We start from the raw sequence: 24785 nt of genomic DNA, 5'->3' as shown, positions 1-24785 counted from the left end.
TCTGTAATATAACATAAGATGCTTAGCTTTATAATTTTCCAAGCATTCTTGAAGGCCCTAACTCAACCAAAACTTTCAAAGGAGAGTGAAAATATATGACACTATTTTTGTGGGCAAGAAATGGGAAAAATTCAAAGATTCATTTAAGAAATAGGGTTTCCTTCCTTCTGAGTTTCTACCTTACGAACAAAAACCCTGCAGGACAAGAACTTGACTTGGAGTGAAAATCCAAGCAGGTGCACGTACATGGCACCTGAAATCCTCAGCTATGATAACCTATGTTCCGTTAAATCTCTGCTGCTTAAGAATCCATAGACCACAGCTGTCCTTGCAATCCATGTCACCTCCCATACCCTTTCCTTGCTTGACGGAAGGGGATATCTCACCAAATTGTTCATTACAAGCCCTGCTTACACAGGCAACCATTTAGAGCCTGCCACTTTGAAATATGCAGCAAATTTATCTCAAAGCCAGGGTTGATTGCCATCTTTTGTCTGCCGCTTTCATCTCTCCTTAGCTTTTTTTATTCATCGCAGAGCCGTTAATGAACCGGAACTTGTCGCTTGTTTGTGATTTTTTTTGTGGTGACATATTTCTTCCATAGAGGGTTTACTGTTGAGTGTGTGGTGAATGTAGGTGTTTGCTGTAATTACTTCACCATAAGTTTTTATTCTACATACACCAGATTAATGAAATTAATTTGTCATTTTCTTCTGTTTGGTTCCAATGACGTATGCAAGATCCCAGACCCATCACCTATCAAGTTGTATAAAAAGTTCCCATACTTTTTATTCATTTCTTTTTAAAGTAGAAAATTATGAATGTATGTAGGATTTATTTTTGCCAATTAGCCTGAATAATTTTTATTACCTTGAATTATTTAACAGGATTTGAGTAATATTTAGAAGATTGCATATTTACAAGAAAGAAATTGTACTGTGAATGTGTGTTCCTTCAGTGAAAAATAACACTTAAGTGCTGAATTTTTTTGTAATGTTTTCTGTTATTATTGTATCTTTTGTCACAATTCTAGTTTATAAATCCTTCCATTTTTTCTTTGAATATATTTTTAGGTCTACCACCTCACCAGGCACGCACAACAATGACACTGACAGTGAATGATGACAATGATCATGACCCAGAGTTTGTCTCTGACTTCTACCGGGCTACTGTCTCTGAAGATGCAAGTCCTGATACCTTTGTCATCCAAGTCACAGCCACTGATGTTGATGTTACTGCAGATCTAAGGTAAGTACTCTTCAGAAGAAAAAAAACTTTCATTGAATTACTAATGATACTGACTAGTAGCTGTAGAACATACAAGCTGTTTAATTGATTCATTCATGTTTTCAGGGGAGCATTTAATCAACCCTTGACAACTTACCTTGATTTTGATTTGCTGAGAAGCACTGGTACAATGGTAACTGTCAGAAAATTTGTGGAATAAAAGTCTGACAAGTCATTTCATGAAACGTTTATCAGAACAAGTTTGCTTAACATTAAGTCATATGGTTCCATATTGACACTCTACCTGTGACTGGGAGATGTCAATCATTTATCATCATTATACCATTGATTGAAGAATCCAATGTAAAATTGATAGCAGTTGAAAATTCTTGAGCTGTAACAGCATCTTTAGTAGTTTCCTGGGTTATTGGACACCATTTAATTTTTTTAGTTAATTTTCCATAATATCATTTTATCATATTTTAAAATCAGTGACATACAATTAAGGATGTACTTACGAAGTACTCAACCTACTAATGAACAAGCAATGGTTCCATACACTTAATACATCAGACATCTCAGAACCAACTGACTTCAGAAAGTAAATGACCAGCAGCTATAAAGCAGTATAAATAGCCACTCACTATTGTTCCCCTTGCAGGTACCAACTTAATGATGACATTGGGTCCAAGTTCACCATCGACCCACTAGGAGGCAGAATCATCACATCAGGGGTTCTTGACCGGGAAGTGCAGTCATCATACGTTCTGACTGTAACCGTACGGGATGGTCCTTCACGCCAGGCAACCACCAGTGTGCATGTGGAAGTACTGGATGTCAATGATAACCCTCCGCAGTTTTCTCCCACATCATATACTGCCACGCTACCAGCCACCTCCTCACAAGGTTAGCTGATGAATAGATCTCTCTTCATAAGTAGAAAGAGGATGATAACTTGAATTTATTATTTTTTTTATGATTTGAACCATAATGTGATACTTCTCTTTAAATGGACATGCATTATGTATTTGTTGATGTTATTGTAACTTTACAAATTCAGGAGTTATTTTCAATTCAAATGGAGATAAATCTTTTCCTTTGTAATTCAAATTTTGTTAAGTCATAAAAATTTAAGTTAGAAGAGTTTTGTGAAATTCAAGCCCTTCTTTTGCATTGATGCTTTGCTAATAGTAGATATTGCAGAACACTGTTATTTCGAAGATAAGATTAAATTGCATTTCACTTTTGACTTTCCTCATGTACTTTGTGTTTGATTGGCAATAGGAAAACCTATTTCTGAATAATGTATTTACATACACATATGGCAAGGTCTACGCTTAAAAAAATCTTGATCATTCAGGCATGTTATTGCCTATTTTGATTTGGAAATTTAATGGAAGAATGTTTTTGTTTCCTTCCTTTTTTAAAACATTCTACAGGTCGCTTTGTTGCAGCCATCCAGGCAAGTGATGCCGACCTTCAAGATAATGCAGTCATAACATACAGCATTACAAGTGGAGACACCAACAAATTCCGTGTGGACTCCAACACTGGTGTGGTTTTCACTAAACAGGACTTCACAAATGAAAACAATGTCTACAATCTCCAAGTTACTGCTGAGAATGTGGCGAGTGGACAGAATTCTGCAGTGGCTTCACTGCGAGTGGGGTTCAGCACTGCTTCATTCCCGGTCATCACTTCCCCAAATTCTGGTACGAGTTCCAGCTATAGCGAAAATGTTCAGACAGGTATGACCGTCACAACAGTGACTGCAACAGGCAGTGTGACATACTCCATCGTTGGCGGCAACCATGGGGAGCATTTTGGAGTCGGAAGTCAGAGCGGTGTGGTGAGCATCATAAAGAAGTTTGATTATGAGGAGATTCAATCATTCTCCTTGTGGATTGCAGCGACAGATACAGGCAATGCACAGCTTTCTGACTTTGTGGAATTGCAAGTGGCAGTCCTTGATGTGAATGATAATGCTCCATTGTTTGACCAAGCTGTCTACTTTGCAATTGTGGGAGAGGAACAGAGTGGACAGGTTCAGGTAGCCTCGGTGTCAGCAACTGATGAGGATAGTCTAAACAATGGAGATGTCTCCTACTCAATCACATCAGGCGACACAGATAATGCTTTTGACATCAACTCTTCTGGGGTAATAACCACAACCCAACCCCTGGACAGGGAGATGGTAGCATCTTACATTCTTACCGTCGAAGCTACAGATGGAGGGAACCCATCACAATCAGGCTCTGCTATCGTGGTTGTGACAGTCACTGACATCAATGACAACAGAATGTCCTTCACCAGGACATATGATGCTACCATCCCTGAGAATGCACCCCCTGGCACTCATGTTGTAACTCTGCATACCACAGACCCTGATGAGAACAACCTGAGTCAGTTTTCCATAGAAGCTGGTGGACAATCGTCCTTGTTTGCCATAAACCCAATAACAGGTGAAATCACACTAAACAGCTCTCTAGACTTTGAAGACGAAGCTGTTCACTACCTCCTTGTAAAGTCATTTGATCCAGATTCATCTCATGAGGTGCAGACACAGGTCACTATCAACGTAGAAGATACAAATGACAACGCTCCTGTATTTACTGAAAACTTAATCAATGCAACCTATCCAGAGATCTTCTTTTCCTCAGGCAATGTCATTGCCACACTTTCAGCAACAGATGAAGACAGTGGTGACAATGGAAAGGTAGACTATATCCTCAAGACCATGACAGAAGATTTCCGTGTTGAGACCATCACAGGCAGGGGCTGGATCTTCCCTGAACACCCTATTTCATACATCACACCCTCACCAGATGATACCTCAAATCCTAATACTTACACCTTCAGTGTGTTTGCTGTGGATCGTGGTACACCTGCATTATATGGTGAAGCAGCTGTCATCATAACGGTCACACAGGATAACTCCTACACACCTGTCTTTGAGGCCCCATCATACTTCTCACCTGTGACAGCAGACACCACACCAAGTACTCGAGTTCTTCAAGTAGTAGCAGTTGATGAAGATACAGGATCAAATGCAGCCATCACTTACTCCATTTCTGGTGGTAACGGCACAGCAAAGTTTGATGTAGAGGCAGATTCTGGTTGGATTTTTACAAAACAGATATCTTTAACTGGAGATGTGGGAACCACTTACGAGCTTTTAGTGAAGGCTACAGACAATGGTAACCTTAGAAAGGAAGCTGAAACCTCTGTTACTTTCCTCATCACTGATTCAAATGATGATGCTCCTGTCTTCGATGATGATACCTATCGCTCTTCTAATGCTGAAGATGTTGGAGGTTATGTCACCACTGTCCATGCTGAAGACAATGATGATGGAATAAATGGTGAGATTAGGTATTCCATCAGTGGGGCAGATGCTTCATTGTTTAGTATTGATGCAGTTTCTGGAATTGTGAGTCTTGTGGGGAGCTTGGACAGAGAAAATTCAGTTGAACATCAAATTCAAGTCATTGCAAAGGACCGAGCCATGTACCCCCAGTCAGCAACAGCTATGTTGATCGTCACTGTCACTGATGTAGATGACAATCCACCAATCTTCCTACCCAGAGTGTACGCTGCTGATGTCTTTGAAAACTCACCCAGTGCTACACCTGTTGCAACCGTAACAGCAACAGATGCTGACACAGGTACAAATGCTGACTTTGAATATGTAATCTCAGGAGGGGATGGCACAGACTTCTTTACAATTAATCCAGAAACAGGACTCATTCTGACACAAGGAAACCTTGACTTTGAAGCAGGGAAGACCATGTATTACCTTACAGTTGCAGCTACTAATGAACAAGCTACCATGGTTGACTATGCTCATGTAACTGTGACACTGCTAGGGAAGAATGAATTTTATCCTCAGTTCACCCAGCATCAGTATGACTTCTATGTGAATGAACATGCTTCTGATGGTGCTCCTGTAGGTATTGTTCTTGCAACAGATGACGACCTTGGAGATGATGGCATTGTGAACTATCTCTTTATTGGTGGCAGTAACTCTCAAGGTTTCAATATCAATCCTGAAAGTGGACAAATTACTGTAGCTTATGAAAATGGAAGGCTTGATCGTGAAGCAGCAGACACAATATTGTTGTCAGTCTTGGCCAAAAATGAGGGACCTATAACTGGAGCTGACATTGACGAGGCTGAAGTGATAGTCCACATAAATGATGGAAATGACGCTCCCATCTTCTCTTCAGAACAATACCAGGCCAGGGTCCTTGAGAGCGAACCACCTGGTACTGATGTCACTGTAGTTACTGCTGCAGACTATGATGTAATACCAAGCTTCCGTCAATTTAACTACTCCATCCTCAGAGGTAATGAAGGAGATGCATTCAATATCGATGCCAGAAGTGGCCGAATCACAACAGCCAGTCGTCTAGATCGTGAGACTGTAAGTGTCTATTTCTTGACGGTTGCAGCCATTGATACAGGAAATCCACCACAGACTGGCACAGCAGTAGTCAGTGTAGAGTTGGATGATATCAATGACAATGGCCCAGTGTTCATTGGAGATGCGGCAGAAGGATCTGTGTTTGAGAATGAACCTTCAAATGAGCTGGTTATGATACTTCAGGCCACAGATCCTGATTCCAATCCTAATCCATCTCAGTTCACCTACACACTTCTCGATTCACCTGACAGTTCGGCATTTAGGTTGGTTGGAGAGGAGCTACGTACAACCCAGACACTTGACAGGGAAGTCAAATCTGATTATTATCTCCAAATTGAAGCCAGTGATGGAGAGTCTCCAGCAGTGTCTGCAACATCAACTATACATATTACCATCACAGATCGCAATGACAATCCATCAACTCTACGACAGGCTCGCATAGAAGTAAAGATGTTTCAGTCTATGTTCCCTGGTGGTGTCATTGGCTCTGTCAAGCCAATAGATCCAGATACTGATGATACGTTCTTCTGCCAGATAACAAGTGGAGATACATCAAAGTTTTCCATCCAATCAAACTGTGACTTACATTCAGCTGCTCACTCTACAGAATCAGTATTAGACCTCTCAGTGTCTGGTAATGATGGCTCACATCAGAGTGTTACATCTTCCTTCAATGTTGTGTATGAATCATTTACCAACGATACACTCACAAATAGTGTGACCCTTCGCCTTTCAGATACCAGTGCAGAAGCCTTCCTGGCTGATTCTTATGATCGTTTCAAGACTTCACTTTCTGCCTTTTTAGGCAGCAGAGAAACTCTTATTGTGCTTAGCATCACTGATCATCCAGATGTCAATAAGGTTGATCTTGTCTTAGCAATCAAGAAGCAAGGAGGTCAGCATCTCTTACACGATGATCTAGTAAATCTTCTTGAAGCCAATGAAGCAACACTTGAGAGTCAATCAGACATCATCATCGAGACGATTGATTACACAGCATGTGCAGACAGTCCTTGCCTCAACAGCGGGACATGTAGCCATGAGACTAACATCAATCTAGAGGAACTGATCACAGAGAGTGACCCAGTCATCTTTGTTGGTCTTCAGACCAGCCACACCTTCACCTGTGCCTGCCCAGCTGAGTTCAGTGGTCAAAGGTGTGAAATCCCAACTGACTATTGTGAGCATGCAACCTGCAAGAATGGCGCCACCTGCCAGAATGCCATTGGTGGATACATCTGCATCTGCTCTCCTGGATACAATGGGGAAGACTGTAAAGTGGAGATCAATGAGTGTTCCAGCGATCCTTGCATCAATGGTGAATGTCAAGACCTTATCAATGGTTTTCACTGTGAATGCACTGCAGGATACTCTGGAGTCTACTGTGAGAACGGCCCGTGCAGCACTGACCCTTGTGAAAATGGAGGATCGTGCGGGGAGTCAGGGAGCAACTACATTTGCCATTGTGACAATAGCCACTGGGGCAATCGCTGCCAGTATGACACCATCGGCTTCCAAGCTGGTTCGTTCATTTCCCGCCCTGCTCTTCCTTCGACAGGTGCTGTCATCCTCTTAGAGTTTTCCACCATCTCGACCAAGGCCCTTCTGTTCTTCAACCATGACAGCTTCACCAACAACAATGCCAAGTTTGTGACGCTAGAGATCCTGAATGAAAGACTGCAACTGTCATTCAACTTTGGGTCTGGACTGAACATGATCTCTGCGACCAAGCCTGTCAGTGATGGTGCCTGGCATAAAGTGGAAGTCAGAATGGAAGGAACGGTAAGAAATGCTTTTTTCTGTTTTTCTTTTAAATGTATCATTCTGATTATGAAGATGTGAAATGGGAATTATTAGATAATAAGACATGACAGCTTCTGTCAATATACCAATTTTCAAGTTTCTCCTTTCCAAAAGAGCAAAAAATAGGGCAAGATTATTGATATTGAGATGAAGAGTAGATTAATAGATTGTTTATGGAAAAACTGTTTATGGAGTGTGTATGGAAAAACTGATGTTATTGAATTCTGCATTTTCGTGAAATGTTTGTAATATAAAATGTTTGCTCACAGCCAAAGACACATAATATGTATAAACACAGATCAATTGACTAAAAGAGAAGAAAGAAATTTACAATTCGAAATGACAGAAGCTCTTAGGAACATAATGTAAAACAGATAATAGTAGAGACATTAGAATTTCCCATTTCAAATGTAAAAGATAGTTGAGATTTAGCACCAAATCCATCATTTCTCTCTTCATGGGGGTTAGATCATCTTGATAAGCTTTAACACCATTGACAAAGAGAATATGTTCTCATCCATTCTTGAAGGGTATCATGATAATGTAAAGATCATCTTATAATGGTGTGCAATGTGATCATGTTTTTTTTTTACTCTGTTCAAGGGTCACAAAACATTCAACTATGTTAAAGGTCTATCAAATTAAATAAAAAATTGTTCTCTGAACCTGAATATTATCTGAGAATTATATAAAGCATAGAAGTTCAAGCAAATTCATTATCCATTTTACCGAAGAAAATCAATCAAATGCAGAATATAGAATTTTACTCTTTTGAAAATGTTTTAATTTTCTGTAGATCATGGTTTTGCAATCCATATTCTATATCGAACCTCAAGCCCTATAAAAAGTGAAGTGGTACATTGAGTCTTCGAAAAATAACTTCACACATAAACTTACAAATTTCTTGTGTTTACTTGCACTACCCTATATCGGTGAGAGTTCAACATGAAGATGTGTCAAGACATCGGCTATAAAAACAGTAGATATGAGACATTCTAATATCTTTGGCAATTATCATTGCTTTGGTAATGATGAAGTACCTGAACATGAACTCTGTGTCAAGAAACGGTATTCATTTCATCCTGGCCCAGACTGCATATTTTGCACAGTTAACATATCATGGTTCAGAAAAGGGTATTCTATTTCTCTATCCGTGGTAAAACTTTGGAGGAGGGATGGAGAGCTATTAATTGATGCTGAAGTTTGCAGTTGTGGGATGGGTGTTGAGGTGAGGGGGGGGGGAGGGGGAGGGTGATTAGGTAGGTAATGGAGGGGACATAGGGGTAGTAATAGCTGAAGATATCAAAAATAGTCCAGCTGGAACAATTTATCCCCTTTATCTTTCTGAATTATGGTGGTCTCCTCTCCATGTAATAAAAGAGTCAACGCAGTCATCATCATCTTCAGTTTTTGGTATTTTTTATTGGTATTTTTTAATACTTCAGCAGATTAGCCTCAATCAGATGAAAGGTAACATTCCTCAAAACAGAGGTCGAGAGCACTATCGGTGCATTGTACTAAAGAGGAAAAGATTCCAGATTTTAAATTCAATCTTGGGTACAGAAATGTTGTTATTGCATTGCGTTTAATCATCCTTATCTATCCCCAGTTCTGACTTACAGAGCATTGACCACATCTTCTCTTGCTTTCCATGGTGTATTGACATTATTTATGCCTTCATCAAGGAGGATCTCTTCTGAGATGTTCATCTTTTCATTCGATGTCTTGTTTAGACTGATTCCCATTTCAATCCAGATCAGAGACCACCGAGCGGTCCTGCATCATATGGATTTCATATCAAGATTGCTTGCTTTTTCATCAAAACAACTGGAGCTTTCTCTGCTTGCAAGAAAAAAAAACTTTCAGTTACTTTTGAATTAAATTTGATATTTGATTCAGAAGATTTCATATTAAATTGCATCTTTTGGCTATTAATCTACATGTATTCATGTTTATTGAGTTTTGGTGGTTCGTAAGAGTCCTTTCAAAAGAAAATGACCCCCCCCCCCCCCCCCGTACAATTCCAAAGTCCAGAACTAGCTTCTTGCTTTTTGATGTTGAAAATTGGAAAAGAACTCTTACTTCCAACCAGCAGATTTAGTTTTCCTGCTATCCTAAAAGATGTAATATCATCATACATTGTCTATTGCTATGTCAGGAAATTCTTTGCTATGTCAGGAAATTCTTTGTATCCAAGAACAACTTGTTATTGAAGTTAGGAACAAAATCAAACATCAAATATGTTTGTAAATCAGATTTTTTTATTATCCTGAGGAAGGTTTCATAAGGCAGTTTGCAAGTGATTTTTTTTTACGACGAATGTTATCAGCCACTGAAATCCTTGTATCTGATTGGTCGAGAGTAAATTTGTCTTTGAAAAAATCACTCACACATTACATGAAAATGCCCTCCTTGCTGTTTAAACAATAATAGAGGCATCTCAAAGATGAATTCAGATCCATATTCAGGCATCACCAAATTAAAAAGTTCAATTGAACTATTTAATACCCCACATACCTACCTCCACTGCCACAGCCAACCAACAATAAAGCAGGATTTATGAAGCACGGGGTCGTCTTCTTGTCACTTTGGCCAACCAATAAAAATTCTCCCTGAAGTCATGTGACCCAGGACCCTTAGATTTCACAGTTGTCTGAAGTTCAATTCATTCCTCTTCATCGATGACACATTTACTATGCCGGTATATTCTATTGCCAAAAGTTTTGTCCCTTAAAGGTAAATGCTAGTTTCGGTAACGATATCAAAATGAGTTTGTACAGAATCCAATGAAATGACCACCAAAGTGTCTGTTTGTATAAATAAAACGCATGTGCCAAAGGATTCTGGAAGAAATTGTGTAATTGCTGAGAAATCAGCAAATAAGCACAGGATTCGGGTAGAGCGTCGGGCCCGACGCTCAAAGCAATAATTATACACAGTCCCACGTGCGCTTATCTGTGTTGGGGAAGTTCAGTCTGAACATTTTTCAGCGTAGATTTCAAGATTTCACAAAGTTCAGTTTATGTAACTGTACCAGATCTAGATCCTCGATGATATACTGACAATTAAGCCTGGTTTTACAGACTTTCTCATGAAATCAGTGTTTACTGCAACTACTGCAATTTCTCTTTAAAGAAATTCAAGGGAGTTCTTCATGAGGCATTTGGTCAGTGAATTTTGCCCAATCAGATGCAAGGATTTCACCAGATATTATTAAGTAATTAATGAAAGTCACTGACATTTGTTACAGAAAAGCTCCCAAGGTAAAAGGCAACTTTGATTTTTTTTTTTCCGTCTTCTCACCCTTGACCTCTCCTTTTCTCTGAATGCAATTACTAATAAGAATCAACATATCATTGTTGTAATGTCAATTCAACCAATATTTTGGAAATATGTGTAGATTTAAAATTTTGATTGGGATAATGTATTGAAAACTCATTTTTCTTATGGAACATAACTTGGAGTAAGACATATAGACCTTAGAATAGATATCTAGAATATAAATCTTAAAAGAGGGTCATTTTTACCTCGGAACAGCGCAACAGAGTATTTCATTGAAAATGTTATTGAAGAATGAAACGGTACAATTTGGCCCAATTTGATACTGATATTATTACTACCCCTCCTAATGCATGTATAATGATCAAATTGTGCACCCTTGAATAGATTAGTGGTTGATAGATTAGCCCATTATGCTCTTACCATATCTTAAGTGTAATTATTATCGTTCTTAATCATTAGCCGCATTATAAGGAATCCTATAAATATGCTCATACTTCTTGCTATCTTTGGCAAGTCCCTTGCAAGGTTCCACATATCCTTTAAAAATTTGAATTATATTGATGAACTGTGCCTGAGCTCCTTCTTGGGAGCGTTTCAGGATGAAACTGATAGTTGGTGATTTTCATTGACGAAGCTGCTGTAAATGCTTGCATCTGATTCGCTGATACCAAACTAGTTATTTAAAATCTCTGACAAAACCTTGTGTGAAACGCCCCCCTGCACTATGTCTTTAAATCATTGCATCTTGAGTTCTAGATTGAAGTTGACTGTATCATGGTGTGATGTTTATGATAATATCTAGTTTGGGGTGAATAACTACTTGAATTAGGTCCTCCCAGGGATTGTACAAGTGTCAAGAACATGATAAATGTCTACTGCTTGATCGTAAAATTAGGACAAATCCAACATTTTTATAAACAGAAAGGCTGAACACCATGAATAATATTTTGATAACATGATTTTTAGGTGATGAATCCTGGACTTTAACATTAACATGTGCATTGTCTGTTAATACAACTTTGCATGATTCAACATCTATTTGTCAGATTAACATGATGCATTGTGGGTACTAAAGCAAAGCTGTCTGAAAAACAGGCAAATTTTTTTTTTCCGACTTACTGCCTAAATCTGCTACATTAGACAGCTTTAACATTGCAATGAATGGGGACTGTCCAGGGGAGTGTTTCATGAAAGGATTTTATCTGACAAGTCCTGTTTTATCCGACAGTTACCATAGTAACAGTGCCTCTCAGCCAATCAGAATCAAGGATAGTTGTCAGTTGTCGGACAAAAATTTTGATGAAACGCTCCCCAGGGCTCCTTTTTTTTAGTTTCCAGGCTCTCTTGAGCATTTCAGGGGTGAAATTGCCCCGAGTACCTGTGCAATTTCTTCCCTGCTGCAAAGATAACTTTTAATGTTATTGACTTTCACTTTATCCATTAATCTCACTGAACCTGATGAAGTATCCATCTGTTGGATTACACCAGGTGAATTATGGGTAATCAGACAGTAGCTGGAAACCTTGACGTCAAACATTCCCGCAAAGTTTATTTACACATGCTTACGTGTATGTTTCAGGAATTAGAACAAAGGATAAAAAGACCAAAGATGGAATCGACATGAAAAAGTCTGAACGTGACAATACCAAGCTATTGATCAGTGGGTTTATCTGGTGTAGGGAGAAAATTTACTGGCTGTGTCCTGACATGAAGCGTAGAATGATTTATGTAGCCGATTGCGGGCATTCAACTCATCACTTGCAATAAACACTGTACTTTATAGCCATATTTATCAACTCCCTCCCTCATAGCTAACTAGGCCATCAAGTGGTTCTTGACTTGAATAGGGACAAGGAGGAGCTATCATAAAAATAAGGAAAAAGTTTCATTTGGAGGTTTTAAATTCTGGTGAACTTGTTGCTTCTGGCCCCCGTCTTACAAAGAGTTACAATCCAATCAATCTCAACTATATGGATATCCATCGATGCCATAATTGTATCTACAGGAAATTTCACAATCTCTTTTGTAAACAAACACTAAATCTTCAAGATAACGATGAATGTATGAATTTACATCATATCTATAAAATAATTTGAACAAATTTGCATTTTAGATGTTGACGTTGCTGGCCGTCAATAGTTGTGGTTGATCGGATCAATTGCAATTCTTTGTAAAGATGGGGCCCTGGTGTAATAGTGTATGTATTTCCACTTTAATTGTGTAATTGTGCCTTTGACGTCCTTTATGATAACCTATTATTTCAGAGAAATCTTTTGTCTATCCTTTCTGATTCAAGTATAGATGCATTCATTTGAATGGAACTTCAATAGTTCATTCTATTTCAGTATTTTTTTCTTCTCGGTCTTCAAAACTCTGAACTGAGCTTATTTTTTTTAGGAAACATTGCTATCTTCAGGCCAGCAACCTATCAAGAGCAGCATTTAAGAGAAATCGTGCATGAGTTTTATGAAAGAATAAAATCTGATTGCTTCATTCATGTGAACTCTAGACAGTTTAAATGTCAGCTGTGAGCCAGGCACCTGGGCAACATTCATATATTTTTGAAGAAATTGACAATCCTGACTTGAATTTATATATCTTAAAGTTTAATGAAGCCAATCGTGTATTACCCAAGGCAGTTGTAAACGTCATCTTCCTATGCTGGTGTCTCGTGTATACTACATTAAGCACCTGTTTCCCTGGCTCATTTTAAAGTTGAAGTCATGTTCCTTGGGGAGGTCTCGGAGCACACGAATGTAATCTCGTAATATCTCACCCTTAAAAATATCCCATGTGGCCTTTGGTATCCATGTACCGCTGCTCTTATCATCAACATACTTCTATAGATTCCTTCAGATGTCACCTGATTACATTGCAACGTGATCATGGCAGTATTTATCATCCTAAAAGCGTCTTGCGTTTGCATCTTTTTTTCTTGTTTGTTTGTTTGCATCTGTGACAGGCGAAACCTGTTTAGGAGCTTAGTGATAAATAATGCTGTTAGGGTCACATGAGTTCAAAGTTTAAATGTTCCCCAGCTACTGGTATTACCCAGAGTAATTAATTACTGATCTCCAGCGGACGCTGGTTCATGGATCTTTGCACGTACTCCACCGTATCGACTCCTCCCTTTCTATTTAATTACATAATGAGAGAAACAATAGAATGTAGCATTTTACTACACATTGTAAAATGCTACATTGCATATTTCAATGATTTATTGAGCTGTTGTACTTTATAGACATGTAAAGGAGTCAATCATCATAAATCTTGGTTTGTTTGTGAATGGGTTTATTGTTATTCACTTGTAATAAGGTGTTTCTCTATTTGATTCTGCAAAATGACCCCTTTTATTTTTTAATGGGATTTGATATATATCGCCATCAAGTATGAATTACAAAGATATATTTACAGCATCAAAAGTCATTCAAAGTTGTTAAAATTGGTTATTTGAACATACCTACAAAATTAAGAAGTAGCAATTGTTTAACATTCTTTTCTGTGTGAGAATAAAGGAAAGATTATTTTGATATAAAAACAAGAAATTATGGTCATGATTTAGAAAAAAACATTATATATTTTCCTAATGTCAGTTTTGATAGTTTTATTGATTCATGTTTTTTGTTTTACTTGATTTCTGTACTGTTTCTTATCTACACATACAGAGTGTTGTTCTGAACATCCTTGATGAAGACTGCCCTCGTTTGTCAGCTGATGCATGCAGAGCATCCCAAGATACCACAATGTAAGCATAGTACACTTTGAAGTCAAACACTTTCCAAATTTAAATACATCTTATTTTCATTTTTCTATTCATCAGCTTATTTTATATTAAATATATTTATCAGTACTATAAGCTATTCATAAAATTATCGAAAGTGATGAAGTTTTCTTGATGTTGCGACAATTATTGCCTATATGATTCACATCCTATTACGTTTATTTAGTAATTGCAATAATCATAATTTGCGTTTGAAATGTTTATTAACAATTACGATGTTAATCAACTCTAACTGATGCAATTCAAAGTGAAGGGAAATCCAATTTGATTTGCTATATTACAATCGTTCATAGGGTCAAACTTAACTTTACACATATATTAATGGAACACTCGTGGGGAGCATTTCATATGACTTTTTATTATAAGCTACTGAATCCATGCATCTGATTGGCTTGCAACAAAGTTGTCTGTGAAAATCACAAATTTTTTGTGTCATGAAATGCTCTCCTTGACTTTTTTTTTTGTTCAGGGAAAGAATTAAATGAATATCACAAGAGATAATTTGTTCCTTTTTCCTGTCCAGATCACTTGCATTCGATAACAACCCCCTCACTGTCGGTGGAGTCTACGACATCGAAGAACTACTATCCCGCGCCTCCCAGGTCTCTACGGCAGACTTTGTGGGCTGCATGAAGAGCATCGATGTGAACGGGGAACGACTGAGCATGAGCAATGCACAGGATCAATCCAATCTTGTGAAGGGGTGTGTCCGAGAGGGATGCAGTGAGACTTCATGCTCAGATGGGAGTGTCTGCGTGGATGAATGGTGGAAGACTTGGTGTGACTGTGATGAGGAAACATCAGGAGCAACATGCACTGAAGGTTAGCATCAGATGCTTTATGTTGATAGATACATTATAAAAGATTTTATTGCAACATTCATTATAGAGTTTTGATATAAAATCAAAGACCTCATCTTTATGTCAGAAAACTTCATTGTGAAAAATTTGCAAGTCATAGATTTTCTAATAATGGGATATTAATTAGTTGTAGACATGTATTTGCTTTATGCAAACTACCTCTTAAAGAATGGGATGGTTTTTATGAATAATGCTTCGAGCCTCTTTGAACTAGAAGGTTATATTTAATATCATGTGCATTTTGGTTGATGTTTTTTGTTAATTTAGCAATAAGTCTTATTTTTAATATAAAACAAAAATCTGTTTTTCAGGAAAAATGTTGATAAGTGTGTATTGTTTACATTTCAGAACTGTTTTAACCGGGTTATCTCATGTTAGGGTAAGATTGTGTATGAATTGTATATGCATTGATATATAATTGTCATCTTTTCATTTCATCACTCCTACCAGACATGAACTCTGTATCCTTTGGAGGCGGCGGCCGCGTGGACTACAGGGTGAAAGAGGACTACAAGCGTCAGGCTCTTCTGGATGATGCTAAGAACTTGGCCAAGAGGAGGAGGAGGAGGGCTAGTGGATCAGAATCACTTAGTCTCTCCTTTAGGACCGGTGTCAAGGATGGTCTACTGCTTTACGTCATCTCTGATGCAGAGTTCACAAACTTACAGGTAGGATTCTATGGTCTTTAAAATTGCAAACTTGTTTTTGAATGAATTTGTTGCAATAAAGTGATGAGATGCTGACGCATTGTAGGAATAAAGGAATTTCTCCTTCCAGATACACATTTTATGGGAAGAGATGTATTCTTTTTGTATATTTTGTTTAGAATTACTTTTGGTGGGAATTGTAATTTTTTTTTCCATATTTCTCAATATATAGATATTATATTTATTTAAAAAATGGTGGTTAAACCTAGGTTTAACTCCAAAATTTTTATCCGAAAGATTCCATCTTCCTTATTCATGAAGATGATAATTTACCAAAGAATTCATTTACATTAATTGTACACTCATATCTTTTTCTCTTCATTTCATAAGAATGTCAATGTTTGCACAATTTGTCACCAGATGATTTAAATTAACTGGCACTTTGTCAGAAGTGTTCTCGGTTTAACCTAGGGTTAACTGAATCTGTGCTATGAGAATATCATCCACTGAGTTTAGTTCAAATGGTTTCATGAGATATTCTTCTTCCTTCTCTATCTTCTTATAGCTCACCAATGGCTCTGTCATGTACAGCTACGGGACTGGCTCTTCTAGCAGCGGACAAATCATCAACATCCCATCATCCTCTCTGACCGATGGTGCGTGGCACAACATCACTCTGACATCATCAGGTGGACAGGTCACATTGACTGTTGATGATGCTCCAAAGTCAGCCATGTTTGCCAACCCTCATCAGTTCACTGGACTGGGATTGACTGGAATGGCTCTGGGTGGTACAGAAATGCCACTTGTGATCGATGGCAGGACCATTGAAGGTAAGAAGTCTTGGATTGCATTAGCTGTTAATAATTGAAAGAAAGATGTAAACTAGGATTGTTTGGATAATTTGTTATTGATTGTATGCCTATGCTTCACAATTTTATGAAATAATTGGAGTTCAGTTGTTCACATCCAGTGGCATACAAAGTCTACTGAATGTTAATTTTGAGGAATTTGAAGTCAGTTTTAAGTTGATCATAAATTTCATCTTCCAGTGAATTTCATTTTCTTTATCAAAATAGTTCTGAATAGTAAATTTTAATTTAATGGATAAGGAATCGATTCATCCTGATCAATGAGAAAAATAGAACCTGTAAATTTTGAGTTTTCTTCGATGCTATCTGATCCTAAATTAATTTCTCCTTTCTTCCCAATTTTTAGGCTTCACTGGCTGTCTTGATGGTTTCCAGATGAACGATGAAGGGCTCCCTCTAGATGGTGACTCACAGAGGTTTGAAGCTGTTCCTTCAGCTGGTACCGGTGATGGATGCTCCCCTGCAGATCTCTGTGCCCTCAATCCATGCAACCAGGGTGAGCAGTGCATTCCCTCTGGAACCTACTACTCCTGTGTTCCAGTGACATGTTCACCTGATGTGTGTCAAAATGGTGGTGTCTGCTCTGATGGCTCGGGATCTGTCATCTGTCAGTGTGCTGATGGATACAGCGGTGACTACTGTGACAAGGGAACAGGCCCTCGACAAGCAGATGGACCAGACATCCTGAAAATTGTGATTCCGATAGTGGTTGTGCTCCTGTTGGTTGTGATCATTCTTGCGATGGTTTACCTCATCCGCAGGAGAAGAGGAAACATGAAGCAGAAGCAGGCCCAACAGCAAGCTGGTTTACAGGATCCTAAGGTCTCAGTCTTGTCCTCGTCCGTGAACCCAGGATTCCTAGGAGATACCTTTGATGAGGCCACGATGATAGGACCCGATGGGAAAGTGAATGTTTCTGGCTTGATCCATCGCCAGACTCCAGATATCATTGAGCAGAACATGGCCATGCAGCAAAATAACAGCAATCCTTCAAGTAATTCCCTGATGATGGAAAATGATACAGGAGAACATGTCAATCTTGAAATGGAAACGCTTCACCCTCGTGGATTGGATGGAGCAGAGCACTATGATCTAGAAAATGCGAGTAGTTTAGCCGCATCAGATGTAGATGTTCCTTATCATTATAAGCACTTCCATGACCAAGGAAATAGGAATCGTAGAAAGAAAAAGCATAGACCGAATCAGAACCCAATGCTTGCAAGAATCCAAGCTTCCCCAGCCAGACTCAGTCCAGTCAGCATTGGGTCTCATAATCAGATCCCATTAGGAAATGACTTAGCACATAGTACTCCATTAGATAATCACAATGCCTTATTAAGACACAGCCCAGGACTGCATTCAAATTATAGTACAAATCCGACGCTGCGTATGGGATCCATCCCAAGCAGTGGTCGTGCAACTCCTGCTAGAAACATTAGCAGCCCAGTCAACTCAGATCGTAGCTTCCAGAGCGAGTTACGCAGTCAAGCCCATCGCTCGGACGTGAGCAGTCTCCGAAGCGGGGGTAAACCAGCAAGAATGACAACACCTCTGTCGCATGAGGGAAAAAGTCAATCACATTCAAAGGGAAGGACTAGTAAGAGCCCCTTGGTTGTAGGGTTGACAGCCGAGGAAGTAGCTCAGCTCAACACAGCAAGGCCTGACCTTATGTCAGGTAGCCATGCTAGCACTCTGGAAGACCTATCATCCAACAGTAGTCAAGTTCATGGTGGAGAGCGCCCCCACGATACTCCTGTTGATCCATCACGTTTGCTAGAACCTCCTGATTCCACATCGGATGATACAAATGACTCTTTTACCTGCTCTGAGATGGACTCGGAGTACGGCAAACATGGAGTGTTCAACAGCACAGAGGCTGCAATACTCGATAGACTCGCTGAAATCGAGCATGCAGAGGACAGCGTGCTCCCTCATGTGAATGGCGCCCTCAAGCAGAAACGACTTGATTCACGCGGAGGCTCGCTAAGCACACTCTTTACCTCAGAGGATGAGAATGGACATTCTAGAAAAGAAAAGACCAATGGGGATGTGAGCTTGGAAAGACTCTTAGGATGGGGACCTAGGTTTGATAATCTTGTTGGTGTGTTCAAAGACATTGCACAACTACATGAAAACAATGGCAAAATTGTCCTCCAAGCCTCTCTCACACAAGAAGAGTTTGTGTAATGCCTTATTCCAAAGTTATTGTTATATTGTTGCAAGATGTTCTATTTAATGCCAAGCAAATACTTTGTCAGTTATTGTTCAAATATATGTATTCATATATGTGATTATTCAGCACTGTCATACTTAAAAAATACATGAGTACTACATGTTCAAATTTGTGCATTCCTGTTTTATATTATGAAGAGTTTTTGCCATTCCTTGTATTCTAAGATTTTAGTACTCTTTGATACCAAATTAGTTAACCTCACCAAATCAACTTTAATGTTAATATTCATCATTCTTGAATATGATATACCAATACTTTTGTATTTAATCTTTTTATAGCTATGTTTTAGAGTTCAGTTTGACACGAGAGGTCTGACTTTTAAAGGTGATGTTATGTAATGTATTGCACCCCTCATTCCTAGCTCCACTGTTAAATGAAAGCAGTTTTTCAGTCATAGAATAGAGTGAGACAAAAAGATGTTATATTGCACTTGGCACTTAGTAAAATTGTCTGTCTATTCTATCCTGTTTTATATTTGAAATATGCCTTGATGTTTCTTGTTATTTTCCAAGTATGAAGAGCTGAATAGATCACAATTTTGCAAGATTATATTTGCATCTGAACAGATTTGACAAGTTTGATGAATTTGTACTACATGTATTGAAGATGACAATCTGTTTATATAAAGTTATTTATAAATGTCACTTGTTTTATGTAGTGCTTTTAATGTATTTATTATGAAGTCAAAATTTCATTAGTGCACACTTTTAATGTAACATGCCTTGCAATAGCACTGATGTAAAATATGTATTATGTATTTTGAGGTTTATGAAAACTTATTGTTATGTGTATTCATTGACTAATGAGATATTTTTTTATCAAATGTTGCACAACATATACTTCATGTGAGGACAGTGTTGAAACAATATTCTTTTTCTTTCATAATCTGATTTCAAATGAAAATGGAACCCAAAATTTATATACCCTCCAAATCAGAAGTATAAAATCTCAGAGGAATGTTAGTGAAAATTTCACAAAATTTGAGAAGAACTTTTCAAACAGTCATGAATACTTGAAATACCAACTGAAAAGATGTACATCTATGAAGATCTGAAATTTGCTCTGTCTTCATTTCCCTGGAGAGATGCTTTGATCGGCTTTATTTTCTGGTTACCTCTTACACATAACACTTTGAAAATCTCAACAGAAACATTATATAAATCAATTTCTCTATTTTATCTCTGATGTTGACCAATATGTTCTGATTGCCTTAAGGGATTTTACATTTTTTCATTTCATTATTTTTTTTGTTTCTTATCCCTCATTTTCTTTAAACTTTCAGTAAAATACTTCCAAGATTTTCTTGGCTTACGATAAAAGTGTCTGAATTCATTACTCTTTAAAAACATCCCAGGTAGTCAGAGCCAAAATGGACATTCTTTGTGAGTATGTAAGTTGGTATTTTCTCTCATACATAAATGATGATAATCTTTGAAGATTTCACTCTTACATATGCATAGTATATCTCATGATATGATAGTAAATATTTGAATTCCCCCCCAAAAATCTACTTAGATCAGTATTCTATCAACATAAGAATAATGTTTAGATTGCTTTTTAATATATTGCAAACTGGTAGATATTTTCATAGAGTTCATTCAGATTTTTATTTTATGCTAGCATACAGCATATATTGCTTCATGTATTCTCACAACAAAATGCCTTTGTCACCTCCACTTATATTGCATAACACTTATGATTGTAGATAAATTCATAACATCATATAGTTTTGTTTTAACTTTATCAAGTTCTTTCCATTCATTCACAACAATGTCTTCAACTTTGCACATGAATTGTTATTTCGTGAATATTTGGCCTTTAAAAATACATGTTGTACATGTAAGATAATTATTGCTTAATTTGTACAATGTTTTATCTCTGTTTTAAGTAAATATGTGCTATATGTCTTACAATATATATTTTGACCAAAGTACTCTCTCTTTCTGTCTATCTCCATCTAATTCTTCTCCTCTGTCATAATTTCTCACAGCAAATATACACTACTGCACTGAAATCTGTTTAAAGTAGCCGTATTGCATTATCTTTTTATCACAATTCAAAAAAAATTGTTATATTATTTACTACTATAAAAAACATTTTCACCCATTCTGTCTACTTATTTTCAAGAATGAAGTGTCACTTACTTCTGTCAAATATTTAAACACCTGGTTCAAGCACCGATGTGAATAATTATGTATGATATACTTTGAAGGAAATAAAGTACTTTAAATGTGTCACAGTACAATTTTGATAATATTTGCAGTAAATGTAAACATATTTACATTGTGGAGGAAGGGAAATAGGAACTTTGTCAGTATTCAGAATTTTATAAGAGTTTGAGCCTTGTTACTGTTCAATGAGGTAATAAAGCAAGTTTCTATTGTTAAAATTAAACAAATTTCTATTGTCTATCTCTGTTTTCTGTGTGTTGTTATCAAGCCAATAATTTGAAGTAAAAAGAAAAAGAATGGTCAGTGAAGAGTATTGCTTATGAATTATTATGCATGTTTATTCTGGATTGTGGTGTGTTGGTGTGCAAACTATTTCTGATAGTTATGGTTTTAGCAAAAGTTGGTCTGCTGGTTTATTATGTAGAATGAGTAGTTGGGAATTGATGTGAAGACATATGCGATGAATTTATGAATAATCAGAAAGATCACATAATGAATGGACAAAATGAAGGATGGATGGATAAAGAAAATAAATTGATAGATGATGGAAGGATGGAAGATGGGTTGGTCGATGGGTGAAAACGCTATGTAGAGGGTAGAGAGACCGTAAGCAAGTAACTACCATTGATGAAAATTAAAAAGACAAACTATCATATCAGAGGTGATAATGGATGTAGCTATTAATTGAAGCTGATGGAAGATGATGTCTACATTTATATCGCCGAGTGATAGTTGTCTCATCTACTGAAACCAAAAGGTTATTATTTGCTTTATATTCCATGCCAGAAAAAAAAATCTAATTATAAAAAAATGAGCACATTTCTCTTAGAAAATGACACGTGGACTTGAATGATAAGGCTAATTCAGACAAAGTTGACTAAACCGTTTCTCGAATGTGATACAAATTTGATAAGTAAACAATTCATTTGTTCAAAGGCCTATCAAATTCCCAAGTTACATAATAATAGACACAATAATCAGATCGGACGGATTTATGAATAGGTACAAAGATTATGTTCGATTTGGTAACCTGTAAAGAAATTGGACAGAAATGAATTTTTATAGTAACACAATATCGACAACCTCAGAAATAGAAATGTTAACATTCATGTTTGCTTTGAATAGAAACATATGCCCATTTTCTGATTTTTCTGTACGTTGACTTCTCTTCATCCTCCTTTTCCCCCTTTTTCATGTTCTTCTCCTTTTTCTTTTTTTTTCTTCTTTCTCTCCTACCCCTTCATTTTTGTTGTTCTTCTGTCCCCTTTCCCATTGGTTTTAGTACATTAGGAATTGTGATTTTCAAGGGGCGCCACTCTTCAGACAAAACATTTACTTTACATTTTGTAATTGGCAAAAAGAAGCTGCTGAAAACTGCTTATCTAATAAAAGAGAGCCAATGGAGTAAATTATAAAGTCAAAAAGGGGCCTAAGCTTTCGATCCTAGCAGAATCTTCGTCGGAGGCAAAATGACCATTTTGTAATTGTTAGGATATTACTTTACATTTTGTTGTTAGGATATATTATTGTTGTAAGGGAAATAACAATTTTCAAAATGATTTACGATTTTTGTGAGATTTTCACTCAGACATTGTATTGGACTTTTGACGGATACCGGGGCCGTTTCATAAAGCTGTTCATAAGATAAGAGTGACATTAAGAACGACTGGTTATCATTTCTTGTGGTGGTATACACCAAAATGTTCACTGGCAATTGTTTAGCACGTAAAAAATTATTACCAGTCGTTCTTAAAGTCGCTCTTAACTTCACTGTAAAACGCTGTTTAAAATTTTGAGCAAGTTGTTTAAGCCCGTAACACTAAAAACTACTGTTTAAACTGTTTAAACGCTTAAAACAACTATTTAAAATTGTTTAAAAATTTTAAACAACTTGTTGTTAGAGTGACAGGCTTAAACAACGTGTTTTTTATACTGCGTATGAACAACTTTATGACCCCCCCCCCCCCTTCCCCGGTGTATTGTTCAAAATCACGTAGGAAAGAATGGCAAATATTGCATCATTTCACTTTTTGATTAAGATAAGAACTATTTCACAAGTGATCGACTTGATTCCGTGGCGCAACGGTAGCGCGTCTGACTCCAGATCAGAAGGTTGCGTGTTCAAATCACGTCGGGATCAATCGTAGATTTTACTAAATCATTTTATTTCTCTTTTCTTACAGAAAATTATAACGATAATAATCGGTCATCGGACAGAAATGAATTTATATTGTCGCACCAAAATCGACAAACTCAATATACCTTCTTTTTTTGCGTTTTCTTTTTCTCTTCCACCTCCTTCTCCTCCTCCTTCTTATTCTTCTTCTTCTTCTCTTTCCCTACTACTTATTATTATATGGTTGTATAACATTTAGATTGCGATTTTCAAGGGCCCCCACTCTTATCAAACAAATCATTTATTAATTTATATTAATTGATAGAAGGATAACAAGGTTATAAACTACCTGAAATGATACAGTTTAAACAAGTTAAAAACGACTAACGAAATAAAACTGTATATTTGCTCAAACATTACATTGGCCTATTTGTAACGGTATAATATTGTTCAAAATCACGTAGGATTAGGAAATATAGACAAACATTACATCATGTCACTGTCTGCTCAAGGTGAGAACTATTTCGCAATTGATCGACATGATTCCGTGGCGCAACGGTAGCGCGTCTGACTCCAGATCAGAAGGTTGCGTGTTCAAATCACGTCGGGATCAATTGTAGTTTTTAATAGATCATTTTATTTCCCCATTCCTTACAGTATAATGACGATAACAATAGGTCATCGGACAGAAATGAATTTATATTGTCGCACCAAAATCGACAAACTCAGAATATTCATATTTACATCCACATTTTCTTTATATAGAAACATATACACCTTTTTCTGATTTTTTTGCGTTAGCTTTTTCTCTCCTCCCTCCACCTTTTTCTCTTATCTTTCTCCTCCTCCTTCTTTTTGTTTTCTTCTTCTTCTTCTTCTTCTTCTCTTTCCCTACTTCCTCCATTTTTGGTCGTTCTCCTGACCCCCTTACCCTATGGTTGTATAACATTATGATTGCGATTTCAAAGGGCCTCCACTCTTATCAAACAAAACATCTATTAATTCATATTAATTGATAGAAGAATAACAAGGATATAAACTGCCTGAAATCATACAGTTTAAACAAGTTAAAAACGACTAACGAAATAAAACTGTATATTTGCTCAAACATTATATTGGAGTATTTGTAACGTTATAATATACAGTGCGTATCAAAAAAAGTTTACACTTAGAAAAAATCCTGTAAAATTATACATTTGTAATATCCTGAAGATTTTTCCACATTTTAACATTGGTACAGATCCATTTAAGCAAATTACGATACAACTGTCGAAAAATGTTTCCGCTTGAGTGAACATCACTTACTTTTGAAAAGTTGGTGAAAAATGATTTGCGCATAACTTTGAAATAGTTATGCGAATAAAAGTAGA

General features: G+C 37.2%; 1 protein-coding gene and 2 non-coding genes across 3 annotated transcripts; all 3 read left to right on the top strand.

Moving 5' to 3' along the window:
• The first annotated feature begins 1074 nt into the window (after positions 1 to 1074).
• LOC129260658 (protocadherin Fat 4-like) lies at positions 1075 to 21526 on the top strand. The gene is made up of 8 exons (XM_054898611.2): positions 1075 to 1248; positions 1889 to 2133; positions 2667 to 7432; positions 14401 to 14480; positions 15040 to 15338; positions 15827 to 16044; positions 16589 to 16856; positions 17242 to 21526. Exons 1-8 carry the CDS (start codon positions 1103 to 1105, stop codon positions 19080 to 19082), a joined length of 7863 nt encoding a protein of 2620 aa, XP_054754586.2. The 5' UTR covers positions 1075 to 1102; the 3' UTR covers positions 19083 to 21526.
• A 1841-nt stretch (positions 21527 to 23367) lies between these two features.
• TRNAW-CCA (transfer RNA tryptophan (anticodon CCA)) lies at positions 23368 to 23439 on the top strand. The gene has a single exon. It is a non-coding gene; the product is annotated as a tRNA-Trp (tRNA).
• A 517-nt stretch (positions 23440 to 23956) lies between these two features.
• Positions 23957 to 24028, top strand: TRNAW-CCA (transfer RNA tryptophan (anticodon CCA)). The gene has a single exon. It is a non-coding gene; the product is annotated as a tRNA-Trp (tRNA).
• Positions 24029 to 24785: the final 757 nt, after the last annotated feature.

Source organism: Lytechinus pictus, unplaced genomic scaffold (genome assembly GCF_037042905.1).
Source record: "Lytechinus pictus isolate F3 Inbred unplaced genomic scaffold, Lp3.0 scaffold_19, whole genome shotgun sequence".
Lineage (NCBI taxonomy): Eukaryota > Metazoa > Echinodermata > Echinoidea > Temnopleuroida > Toxopneustidae > Lytechinus > Lytechinus pictus.
The sequence above is the reverse complement of the archived record's forward strand: the minus strand, read 5'-3'. Positions and strand labels throughout refer to the sequence as shown.

Excerpts from the sequence above, each read along its gene's own strand:
- LOC129260658 (XM_054898611.2), top strand. The coding sequence starts at position 1,103 with ATGACACTGACAGTGAATGATGACAATGATCATGACCCAGAGTTTGTC. Across the intron at positions 7,433-14,400 it reads AAGTCAGAATGGAAGGAACG|AGTGTTGTTCTGAACATCCT; the intron begins GTAAGAAATGCT and ends CTACACATACAG. Across the intron at positions 14,481-15,039 it reads GCATCCCAAGATACCACAAT|ATCACTTGCATTCGATAACA; the intron begins GTAAGCATAGTA and ends TTTCCTGTCCAG.